The 12500-nt window shown below is 49.4% G+C and overlaps 1 protein-coding gene across 1 annotated transcript in view; it reads left to right on the top strand.

The window, feature by feature from the left end:
* Nucleotides 1-12500, top strand: part of LOC115128116 (leucine-rich repeat-containing G-protein coupled receptor 6) — a 134941-nt gene that overhangs the window by 100170 nt on the left and 22271 nt on the right. The window contains exon 15 of the mRNA XM_065021015.1: nucleotides 3688-3813. Within this exon, the coding sequence (XP_064877087.1) occupies nucleotides 3688-3813 (126 nt within the window). The remainder of the gene's footprint in view (nucleotides 1-3687; nucleotides 3814-12500) is intronic.

Here is a 12500-nt window from a genome sequence, read left to right as displayed (position 1 = left end):
ACCTTAAAGAAGAAAGGAGAGACAGGGCTTGGTGATGATAGGGGGCAGCAACCTTAAAGAAGAAAGGAGAGACAGGTTAAAAAGGTCAGAGACAGGGCTTGGTGATGATAGGGGGGCAGCAACCTTAAAGAAGAAAGGAGAGACAGGTTAAAAAGGTCAGAGACAGGGCTTGGTGATGATAAGGGGGCAGCAACCTTAAAGAAGAGAGGAGAGACAGGCTTGGTGATGATAGGGGGGCAGAAACCTTAAAGAAGAGAGGAGAGACAGGGCTTGGTGGTGATAGGGGGCAGCAACCTTAAAGAAGAGAGGAGAGACAGGGCTTGGTGGTGATAGGGGGCAGCAACCTTAAAGAAGAGAGGAGAGACAGGCTTGGTGGTGATAGGGGCAGCAACCTTAAAGAAGAAAGGAGAGACAGGGCTTGGTGATGATAGGGGGGCAGCAACCTTAAAGAAGAGAGGAGAGACAGGCTTGGTGCTGATAGGGGGCAGCAACCTTAAAGAAGAAAGGAGAGACAGGCTTGGTGATGATAGGGGGTCAGTAACCTTAAAGAAGAAAGGAGAAACAGGCTTGGTGATGATAGGGGCAGCAACCTTAAAGAAGAAAGGGTCTAAACCATCTGACCCAGATGTTTTTTGGGGGTCAAGTTTCAGGAGCTTCTTTAGGACCTCGTACTCAGTGACCGCCTGCAGGGATAAACTTTGTAGCGGGGCAGGGGAAAAAGGGGGAGAAGCATCAGGGATAGTCACATTAGAAGGGGTGGGAGATTGGGACATTTTGGACAGGCAAGGAGGCATGGCAGAGTCAAATAGGAATCCAGATTAAAGAGCTCAGCCATGTCCTTCTTGTCAGTAACAACCACATCATCAACATTTAAGGGACATGGGCAGCTATGAGGAGGGTTTATTCTCCAAGTCTTTAACTGTTTTCCAGAACTTCTTGGGGTTAGACCCACAGAGAGAGAACTGCTCCTTAAAGTAACTACCTTTGGTCTTCTGGGTAGCCTGAGTGCACGTTTCTCATTGGCCTGAACGAGAGAGTATACATGTGCCGAGCCTTTCGCCAAATGCAATTATTGAGGTGGAGTAACTCTGCCAGATCACGGTCGAACCAGGGGCTTGAACCTGTGTTTTTAATTCTCATTTTCTTTATGGGGGCGTGTTTGTTAACAATACCACTGAAAATATAAAAAAAGAAGGTCCAAGTATCTTTGACAGAGGGGATCGAGCTGATTTCTATACCATTTTTTGCCGGGTCATGAAGGAAGGCTTGCTGATTAAAGTTTTTTAGCGTCTGACAAATCAGGACGTTTCACTGAGCAGCCATGACGAAAACAGGCTGTAAAACAGGCTGTAAAACAGTGATGACTAAGGTCATTACAGAAAACACTGATACCTATCAGGATCATTAGTGTGGATAACATCAATGAGATAAAGCCTTTTCTGGGTGTTTGGAGTCATACCTTGTGGGATTGGTAATAATCTGAGAAAGATTTGGGGAGTCCCATTGATTTAGGACTTGGTCAGTTGGTTTAAGCATGTCCCAGTTTAGGTCACCTAGCAGGACAAATTCAGACTTAGTGTAAGGAGCAAGGAGATTGTTTGGGGACAGACTTGGTGGAGAACACTGAGCACTGAAGGTGATCCTTGGTAAAGATTGACACTCCACCACCTTTGGAAGATCTGTCTTGCCGAAAAAGGTTATAATTAGTTATTTGTGTTGACTGGGACTACACAGAGCTAGATGTAATCACATGAAAAGCCCTTTCTCTAGAAGGAAAGCCCTTTCTCTAGAAGGAAAGCCCTTTCTCTAGAAGGAAAGCCCTTTCTTTTTTTTAACCTTTATTTTACTAGGCAAGTCAGTTAAGAACAAATTCTTATTTTCAATGACGGCCTAGGAACAGTGGGTTAACTGCCTGTTCAGGGGCATAACGACAGATTTGTACCTTGTCAGCTCGGGGATTCGAGCTTGCAACCTTTCGGTTACTAGTCCAACGCTCTAACCACTGGGCTACCCTGCTGCCTTTCCTTCTCTAGAAGGAAAGCCCTTTCTCTAGAAGGAAAGCCCTTTCTCTAGAAGGAAAGCCCTTTCTCTAGAAGGAAAGCCATTTCTCTAGAAGGAAAGCCCTTTCTCTAGAAGAAAAGCCCTTTCTCTAGAAGGAAAGCCCTTTCTCTAGAAGGAAAGCCATTTCTCTAGAAGGAAAGCCCTTTCTCTAGAAGGAAAGCCCTTTCTCTAGAAGGAAAGCCCTTTCTCTAGATCCAAAGCCACTGTATTAGCAGAGAACAAATGTGCCGTGTCTTTGGCTATGCCGGATTAATGACATGCTATTCTATCATTTCTCTGTAATTAATATCACCTGATTAAGCTAATCAGGTAAATAATTAACTAGAAAGTCGGGGCACCACGAAAGAGTGTTTATAGAGCTGTTATCTTCCGAATAAACTCTTAAAGACCTAGTAATCTTTTACATCAATAGCAGTCAATATTTAATCGTCACCTTATTTAGTCTCATCTGAAAGTTGAGTCTCATCTTCACGAACCCTGGCTAACAAGTTGAATCTGCAATACAACATTTGGTTTAATTATTTGTCAAGTTGACAAACTTTACTTTATTCTGGCTGCTATAGTCGAAATTCATCCTTCCAGCGTGTAGGTCGTCACCTTCACATTGATATTTGGTGATATTTGGTGATATTTGGTGATATTTGGTGCTAATTTCGTGATATTTGGTGATATTTGGTGATATTTGGTGCTAATTTCGTGATATTTGGTGATATTTGGTGATATTTGGTGATATTTGGTGCTAATTTGGTGATATTTGGTGATATTTGGTGCTATTTGGTGATATTTGGTGATATTTGGTGCTAATTTCGTCAGGTTCTTGCTGAGGTTGGCTTAGTTCTGGAGGTGGTCTTTGTCCTTTCAATGTGGGGATGGTAAACCCTCACGTCCTTGGAACAGAAAGTTACATTTTCGTCAAGGGGCTTATATAGGATTGGGAGAGAGGGCCGTGTTTCATAGTTTATAACCAATGTCTGTTCACATGGGCGGGGCCACTGAGTTGGCAGAGTTTATAACCAATGTCTGTTCACATGGGCGGGGCCACTGAGTTGGCAGAGTTTACAACCAATGTCTGTTCACATGGGCGGGGCCACTGAGTTGGCAGAGTTTATAACCAATGTCTGTTCACATGGGCGGGGCCACTGAGTTGGCAGAGTTTATAACCAATGTCTGTTCACATGGGCGGGGCCACTGAGTTGAGCTTAGTTCACTCATGAAAACCCTATTCTCTCATTTAGGAGCTAAAAATTACATTTCATCTTTTCACAAATAGTTTCATATTTAAACATTTAAATTGCACAACAATTCCATGTGAATCTGATTTTCCAAGATACAGTTTATGTCGTCCTATCATCAGTAATCATGTCTTAGACACCAACTGATCTGACATCATATTCATTTAAGTCCCAACACATATTTTCAACTGGGTCGATTACTCAATAGTCACATCGGTAGAGAGAGGAAAAGGTGGAAAAGTATTTATGGGGGTCATAAACCTCCCCCCTCAGGCCAACGTCATGACACATGACACTTACAAACACGCAGGGAGCACAGAACATGTTTGTGGATTTCACAGTAAGTGTTTTCATAATCATTTTAAACATGACTGAATTCCCCCTCCTTGTACAGGGACCTGAGTGAGAACAGTCTGACATCACTTCCTGTGGGTGGTCTGGGGGGACTGACCCATCTGAAGCTGAAAGGAAACATGGAGCTCTATGAGGACTTCAGCCCTGAACTCTTCACCCGCATGAGGTATGACCCCTGACCCCTAACTCTTCCCACGGATAAGGTATGATGACCCTAACTCTAACCCCTGACCTCTGACACTCAACCCTAACCCTTCAGTCCTGAACACTTCCCACGCAGACCCACAAGGAATCCGCGCACGCATAATTCAGACTGAAATCCGCAACATTTCAAACAGAACGCATAGGATTTTAAAGCTAAAAATATACTGCCAACTGATAGCAAAGTTAAATGAAATGTACTTGGTTGAAGTTACGTTTTTCCTCTGTTTTCATTTATGTTTTTGAATCACAGAAAAGTGTGGTGTAGTGGTGTAGCCCACTCTCCCCACCAAAGCCCCTCCCCTGTGTGAGTGACAGCTACTCTAGCCAGTGGTGTAGCCCACTCTCCCCACCAAAGCCCCTCCCCTGTGTGAGTGACAGCTACTCTAGCCAGTGGTGTAGCCCACTCTCCCCACCAAAGCCCCTCCCCTGTGTGAGTGACAGCTACTCTAGCCAGTGGTGTAGCTCACTCTCCCACCAAAGCCCCTCCCCTGTGTGAGTGACAGCTACTCTAGCCAGTGGTGTAGCCCACTCTCCCCACCAAAGCCCCTCCCCTGTGTGAGTGACAGCTACTCTAGCCAGTGGTGTAGCCCACTCTCCCCACCAAAGCCCCTCCCCTGTGTGAGTGACAGCTACTCTAGCCAGTGGTGTAGCCCACTCTCCCCACCAAAGCCCCTCCCCTGTGTGAGTGACAGCTACTCTAGCCAGTGGTGTAGCCCACTCTCCCCACCAAAGCCCCTCCCCTGTGTGAGTGACAGCTACTCTAGCCAGTGGTGTAGCCCACTCTCCCCACCAAAGCCCCTCCCTGTGTAAGTGACAGCTACTCTAGCCAGTGGTGTAGCCCACTCACCAAAGCCCCTCCCCTGTGTGAGTGACAGCTACTCTAGCCAGTGGTGTAGCCCACTCTCCCCACCAAAGCCCCTCCCCTGTGTAAGTGACAGCTACTCTAGCCAGTGGTGTAGCCCACTCACCAAAGCCCCTCCCCTGTGTGAGTGACAGCTACTCTAGCCAGTGGTGTAGCCCACTCTCCCCACCAAAGCCCCTCCCTGTGTGAGTGACAGCTACTCTAGCCAGTGGTGTAGCCCACTCACCAAAGCCCTCCCCTGTGTGAGTGACAGCTACTCTAGCCAGTGGTGTAGCCCACTCTCCAAAGCCCCTCCCCTGTGTGAGTGACAGCTACTCTAGCCAGTGGTGTAGCCCACTCTCCAAAGCCCCTCCCCTGTGTGAGTGACAGCTACTCTAGCCAGTGGTGTAGCCCACTCTCCAAAGCCCCTCCCCTGTGTGAGTGACAGCTACTCTAGCCAGTGGTGTAGCCCAGTCTCCCCACCAAAGCCCCTCCCCTGTGTGAGTGACAGCTACTCTAGCCAGTGGTGTAGCCCACTCTCCCCACCAAAGCCGCTCCTCTGTGTGAGTGACAGCTACTCTAGCCAGTGGTGTAGACAAGTCTCCCCACCAAAGCCCCTCCCCTGTGTGAGTGACAGCTACTCTAGCCAGTGGTGTAGCCCACTCACCAAAGCCCCTCCCCTGTGTGAGTGACAGCTACTCTAGCCAGTGGTGTAGCCCACTCTCCCCACCAAAGCCCCTCCCCTGTGTGAGTGACAGCTACTCTAGCCAGTGGTGTAGCCCACTCTCCCCACCAAAGCCCCTCCCCTGTGTAAGTGACAGCTACTCTAGCCAGTGGTGTAGCCCACTCACCAAAGCCCCTCCCCTGTGTGAGTGACAGCTACTCTAGCCAGTGGTGTAGCCCACTCTCCCCACCAAAGCCCCTCCCCTGTGTGAGTGACAGCTACTCTAGCCAGTGGTGTAGCCCACTCTCCCCACCAAAGCCCCTCCCCTGTGTAAGTGACAGCTACTCTAGCCAGTGGTGTAGCCCACTCACCAAAGCCCCTCCCCTGTGTGAGTGACAGCTACTCTAGCCAGTGGTGTAGCCCACTCTCCCACCAAAGCCCCTCCCCTGTGTAAGTGACAGCTACTCTAGCCAGTGGTGTAGCCCACTCACCAAAGCCCCTCCCCTGTGTGAGTGACAGCTACTCTAGCCAGTGGTGTAGCCCACTCTCCCCACCAAAGCCCCTCCCCTGTGTGAGTGACAGCTACTCTAGCCAGTGGTGTAGCCCACTCACCAAAGCCCCTCCCCTGTGTGAGTGACAGCTACTCTAGCCAGTGGTGTAGCCCACTCTCCAAAGCCCCTCCCCTGTGTGAGTGACAGCTACTCTAGCCAGTGGTGTAGCCCACTCTCCAAAGCCCCTCCCCTGTGTGAGTGACAGCTACTCTAGCCAGTGGTGTAGCCCACTCTCCAAAGCCCCTCCCCTGTGTGAGTGACAGCTACTCTAGCCAGTGGTGTAGCCCAGTCTCCCCACCAAAGCCCCTCCCCTGTGTGAGTGACAGCTACTCTAGCCAGTGGTGTAGCCCACTCTCCCCACCAAAGCCGCTCCTCTGTGTGAGTGACAGCTACTCTAGCCAGTGGTGTAGCCCAGTCTCCCCACCAAAGCCCCTCCCCTGTGTGAGTGACAGCTACTCTAGCCAGTGGTGTAGCCCACTCACCAAAGCCCCTCCCCTGTGTGAGTGACAGCTACTCTAGCCAGTGGTGTAGCCCACTCTCCCCACCAAAGCCCCTCCCCTGTGTGAGTGACAGCTACTCTAGCCAGTGGTGTAGCCCACTCTCCAAAGCCCCTCCCCTGTGTGAGTGACAGCTACTCTAGCCAGTGGTGTAGCCCAGTCTCCCCACCAAAGCCCCTCCCCTGTGTGAGTGACAGCTACTCTAGCCAGTGGTGTAGCCCACTCTCCCCACCAAAGCCGCTCCTCTGTGTGAGTGACAGCTACTCTAGCCAGTGGTGTAGCCCAGTCTCCCCACCAAAGCCCCTCCCCTGTGTGAGTGACAGCTACTCTAGCCAGTGGTGTAGCCCACTCTCCCCACCAAAGCCGCTCCTCTGTGTGAGTGACAGCTACTCTAGCCAGTGGGTGAACGACCCGACCCTCTTGGATTAAGGAAACTTTACCACTGTGGCCCAAGCTGTCATTTCCTGTCTCGACAACAATGGGGTTGACCTTAACAATGTTTGGGCTTTTGTAAGTCCAAGTAGGTGTTCTGTCAGGCTCCCCAGCGTCATCCGAGCATTCTGGGTAATGACCATCTGCTGTGCAGACCAGGTGCGGCTCCTGAATACGTGCTGTGAAGTTCCTGGCCGAGTACATGGATGTGCTCCCCGAATTCACTACGACCTTACCAGAAACAGCCAAATATGTCCAGGACCTTTGTGAGCTGCTGAGGGAACACGCACCCTACTGAAGGCCCAGACAGTGTTCATTCTGGAACATAGTGTGGAGATCGTGGCTAACCTGACAAGGCTGGATGAGACCTCTGTGCCAACAGCCCAACCACATCGCCTGCAAGCTGGAGGACTTGCGAGTGCAGTTTGAGTAGAACAGCGGGAGCTAACGACTGGCGCCCTCGTTCAGGGGCAGCTTCCCAGCCAGAGGAGGACAGGTTCTCCTGCATTGTTGTTCCTGTCTGTCGTATGCGCCATCAAGCTGTGCTGGAGAAGCACCCCCCTGTTCTTCACCTGTTCACGTCACTAATGGTTACTAGATCCAGCCCGGGTGGTAGGACCAAGAAAGGACACAAAGGACTATGTCCATGCCATCCCTGCTCTGAGCCAGGTGTCTGCAGAGGAGTGGCACAGATACATGGGCATCGACAAGCCAGACGCTATGGAAGTCAGTAGACTGGTAGACAGCTAGTCAGGCTGTTATATGTTCCTCCCCACTACCTCAGTGGACTGGTAGACAGCTAGTCAGGCTGTTATATGTTCCTCCCCACTACCTCAGTGGACTGGTAGACAGCTAGTCAGGCTGTTATATGTTCCTCCCCACTACCTCAGTGGACTGGTAGACAGCTAGTCAGGCTGTTATATGTTCCTCCCCACTACCTCAGTGGACTGGTAGACAGCTAGTCAGGCTGTTATATGTTCCTCCCCACTACCTCAGTAGACTGGTAGACAGCTAGTCAGGCTGTTATATGTTCCTCCCCACTACCTCAGTGGACTGGTAGACAGCTAGTCAGGCTGTTATATGTTCCTCCCCATTACCTCAGTGGACTGGTAGACAGCTAGTCAGGACAGGAAGCTACCTCAGTGGACTGGTAGACAGCTAGTCAGGACAGGAAGCTACCTCAGTGGACTGGTAGACAGCTAGTCAGGCTGTTATTAGCCCAGTTATAGATAAGTAGAGGTCAGTAATGGGGAATTACTGCTTCCTACAAGACCACAAAACGTGTAAGCTACATTTCAACCTGTCTTTGAAAAGCCAGTCAGGTAAAAAGGGGTGTGTCTTAATTAAAGGGGCAGTGTTGTATTTTGAGAAAAGGCTTGACTATGCGTTGTCTAATGGTCTGTATGGTAATAATAATGAATTTGATTTTGTTAAGTGGGGTTTTACATCATACAATACACTGCAATTTACAGTCACCTATTTGGCCCATGGTGTTAACCTCATAGAGGCTACTGTAGGCCTGAACACCACATAGAGGCTACTGTAGGCCTGAACACCACATAGAGGCTACTGTTGGCCTGGACACCACATAGAGGCTATTGTAGGCCTGAACACCACATAGAGGCTACTGTAGGCCTGAACACCACATAGAGGCTACTGTAGGCCTGAACACCACATAGAGGCTACTGTAGGCCTGAACACCACATAGAGGCTACTGTAGGCCTGAACACCACATAGAGGCTATTGTAGGCCTGAACACCACATAGAGGCTAATGTTGGCCTGAACACCACATAGAGGCTACTGTAGGCCTGAACACCACATAGAGGCTATTGTAGGCCTGAACACCACATAGAGGCTATTGTAGGCCTGAACACCACATAGAGGCTACTGTAGGCCTGAACACCACATAGAGGCTACTGTTGGCCTGGACACCTCATAGAGGCTTCTGTAGGCCTGAACACCTCATAGAGGCTAATGTAGGCCTGAACACCTCATAGAGGCTTCTGTAGGCCTGAACACCTCATAGAGGCTACTGTAGGCCTGAACACCACATAGAGGCTACTGTAGGCCTGAACACCTCATAGAGGCTACTGTAGGCCTGAACACCTCATAGAGGCTACTGTAGGCCTGAACACCACATAGAGGCTATTGTAGGCCTGAACACCACATAGAGGCTACTGTAGGCCTGAACACCACATAGAGGCTACTGTAGGCCTGAACACCACATAGAGGCTACTGTAGGCCTGAACACCACATAGAGGCTACTGTAGGCCTGAACACCACATAGAGGCTAGGCCTGAACACCACATGTAGGCCTGAACACCACATAGAGGCTACTGTAGGCCTGAACACCACATAGAGGCTACTGTAGGCCTGAACACCACATAGAGGCTACTGTAGGCCTGAACACCACATAGAGGCTATTGTAGGCCTGAACACCACATAGAGGCTACTGTAGGCCTGAACACCACATAGAGGCTACTGTAGGCCTGAACACCACATAGAGGCTACTGTAGGCCTGAACACCACATAGAGTCTACTGTAGGCCTGAACACCACATAGAGGCTACTGTAGGCCTGAACACCACATAGAGGCTACTGTAGGCCTGAACACCACATAGAGGCTACTGTAGGCCTGAACACCACATAGAGGCTACTGTAGGCCTGAACACCACATAGAGGCCTACTGTAGGCCTGAACACCCATAGAGGCTACTGTAGGCCTGAACACCACATAGAGGCTAGGCCTGTAGAGGCCTGAGGCCTGAACACCACATAGAGGCTACTGTAGGCCTGAACACCACATAGAGGCTACTGTAGGCCTGAACACCACATAGAGGCTACTGTAGGCCTGAACACCACATAGAGGCTACTGTAGGCCTGAACACCACATAGAGGCTACTGTAGGCCTGAACACCACATAGAGGCTACTGTAGGCCTGAACACCACATAGAGGCTACTGTAGGCCTGAACACCACATAGAGGCTACTGTAGGCCTGAACACCACATAGAGGCCTGTAGGCCTGAACACCACATAGAGGCTACTGTAGGCCTGAACACCACATAGAGGCTACTGTAGGCCTGAACACCACATAGAGGCTATTGTAGGCCTGAACACCACATAGAGGCTACTGTAGGCCTGAACACCACATAGAGGCTAATGTAGGCCTGAACACCACATAGAGGCTACTGTAGGCCTGAACACCACATAGAGGCTACTGTAGGGCTGAACACCACATAGAGGCTACTGTAGGCCTGAACACCACATAGAGGCTATTGTAGGCCTGAACACCACATAGAGGCTACTGTAGGCCTGAACACCTCATAGAGACTACTGTAGGCCTGAACACCACATAGAGGCTATTGTAGGCCTGAACACCACATAGAGGCTACTGTAGGCCTGAACACCACATAGAGTCTACTACATACTGTTGGCCTGAACACCACATAGAGTGCAAAGTCTGTAGGGCCTGAACACCACATAGAGTCTACTGTAGGCCTGACATGATCCATATAGAGTCTCTGTAGGCCTGAATTTTCACAGACACATAGACTCCTTTATATAAATATCCTGACAACCACATTAGGCACCATCAGGCTATATTTTAGCAAAAGGCCTACTTCAAAGAAAAAACATAATACATTTAGAGGCTACTGAAATATTTTTAAAACCACATAGAGGCTACTGTTGGCCTGAACACCTCATAGAGGCTTCTGTCCATAGGCCTGAACACCTCATAAGGCAGATTATACTGTAGGCCTGAAGACACACTCATAGAGAACTTCTGACTCCCAGGCCTGTTCTCAGTATCCACCACATGATGGGAGGATACTGCTAGGCCTGAACACTTTGCATAGAGGCTACTGCTGGCCTGAACTAATAATAAACAAGATCATAGAGGCTTCTGTAGGCTCTGACATATGTGACATAGAGGCTTCTGTTGGCCTGAACACCTCATAGAGGCTTCTGTAGGCCTGAACACCTCATAGAGGCTACTGTTGGCCTGAACACCACATAGAGGCTACTGTAGGCCTGAACACCACATAGAGGCTACTGTAGGCCTGAACACCACATAGAGGCTACTGTAGGCCTGAACACCACATAGAGTCTACTGTAGGCCTGAACACCACATAGAGTCTACTGTAGGCCTGAACACCACATAGAGGCTACTGTAGGCCTGAACACCACATAGAGTCTACTGTAGGCCTGAACACCACATAGAGGCTACTGTAGGCCTGAACACCACATAGAGTCTACTGTAGGCCTGAACACCACATAGAGGCTACTGTAGGCCTGAACACCACATAGAGGCTGCTGTAGGCCTGAACACCACATAGAGGCTGCTGTAGGCCTGAACACCACATAGAGGCTACAAGGTTGATAGGTTGATAACCGCAGGGTTACACAACATATATACAAACTCTGTTTGGGTTTGTGCATGAGGTAAGAGGACCTTAACCCTAACCTCTGAGCTGTGTGAGGACTTCAGCCTTTAACAATTCCCGAGGATGAAGTTTTAGTCTTTAAACCTTGTTTGCTTCTTGAGTTAAGAGGCCCAGCCTCATGGTTTTAGTCTTGAGGTAAGAGGACCAGCCTCATGGTTTTAGTCTTGAGGTAAGAGGACCAGCCTCATGGTTTTAGTCTTGAGGTAAGAGGACCAGCCTCACGGTTTTAGTCTTGAGGTAAGAGGACCAGCCTCACGGTTTTAGTCTTGAGGTAAGAGGCCCAGCCTCATGGTTTTAGTCTTGAGTTAAGAGGACCTGCCTCACGGTTTTAGTCTTGGGGTAAGAGGACCAGCCTCACGGTTTTAGTCTATCAACCTTGTCTGCTTCTTGAGGTAAGAGGACCAGCATCATGGTTTTAGTCTTGAGGTAAGAGGACCAGCTTCACGGTTTTAGTCTTGAGTTAAGAGGACCAGCCTCACGGTTTTAGTCTTGAGTTAAGAGGACCAGCATCATGGTTTTAGTCTTGAGGTAAGAGGACCAGCGTCATGGTTTTAGTCTTGAGGTAAGAGGACCAGCCTCATGGTTTTAGTCTTGAGGTAAGAGGACCAGCATCATGGTTTTAGTCTTGAGGTAAGAGGACCAGCATCAAGGTTTAAGTCTTGAGGTAAGAGGCCCAGCCTCAAGGTTTTAGTCTTGAGGTAAGAGGACCAGCCTCATGGTTTTAGTCTTGAGGTAAGAGGACCAGCCTCATGGTTTTAGTCTTAAGGTAAGAGGACCAGCCTCATGGTTTTATTCTTAAGGTAAGAGGACCAGCATCATGGTTTTAGTCTTGAGGTAAGAGGACCAGCCTCATGGTTTTAGTCTTGCGGTAAGAGGACCAGCATCATGGTTTTAGTCTTGAGGTAAGAGGACCAGCCTCATGGTTTTAGTCTTGCGGTAAGAGGACCAGCATCATGGTTTTAGTCTTGAGGTAAGAGGACCAGTCTCATGGTTTTAGTCTTGCGGTAAGAGGACCAGCATCATGGTTTTAGTCTTGAGGTAAGAGGACCAGCATCATGGTTTTAGTCTATCAACCTCGTCTGTTTCAGCCGTCTCAGCAACCACCTGTAGTAATCGTCAGAAGAACACCCCCACCGTCCAACTCTTAAACTATTCCAAACCACCTCCTGACCCAGCCACCAACAGAACCTCAGGTCTCCTGACCCAGCCACCAACAGAA

Source organism: Oncorhynchus nerka, linkage group LG7, assembly GCF_034236695.1.
Source record: "Oncorhynchus nerka isolate Pitt River linkage group LG7, Oner_Uvic_2.0, whole genome shotgun sequence".
In the NCBI taxonomy this organism is placed as follows: domain Eukaryota; kingdom Metazoa; phylum Chordata; class Actinopteri; order Salmoniformes; family Salmonidae; genus Oncorhynchus; species Oncorhynchus nerka.
The sequence above is the reverse complement of the archived record's forward strand: the minus strand, read 5'-3'. Positions and strand labels throughout refer to the sequence as shown.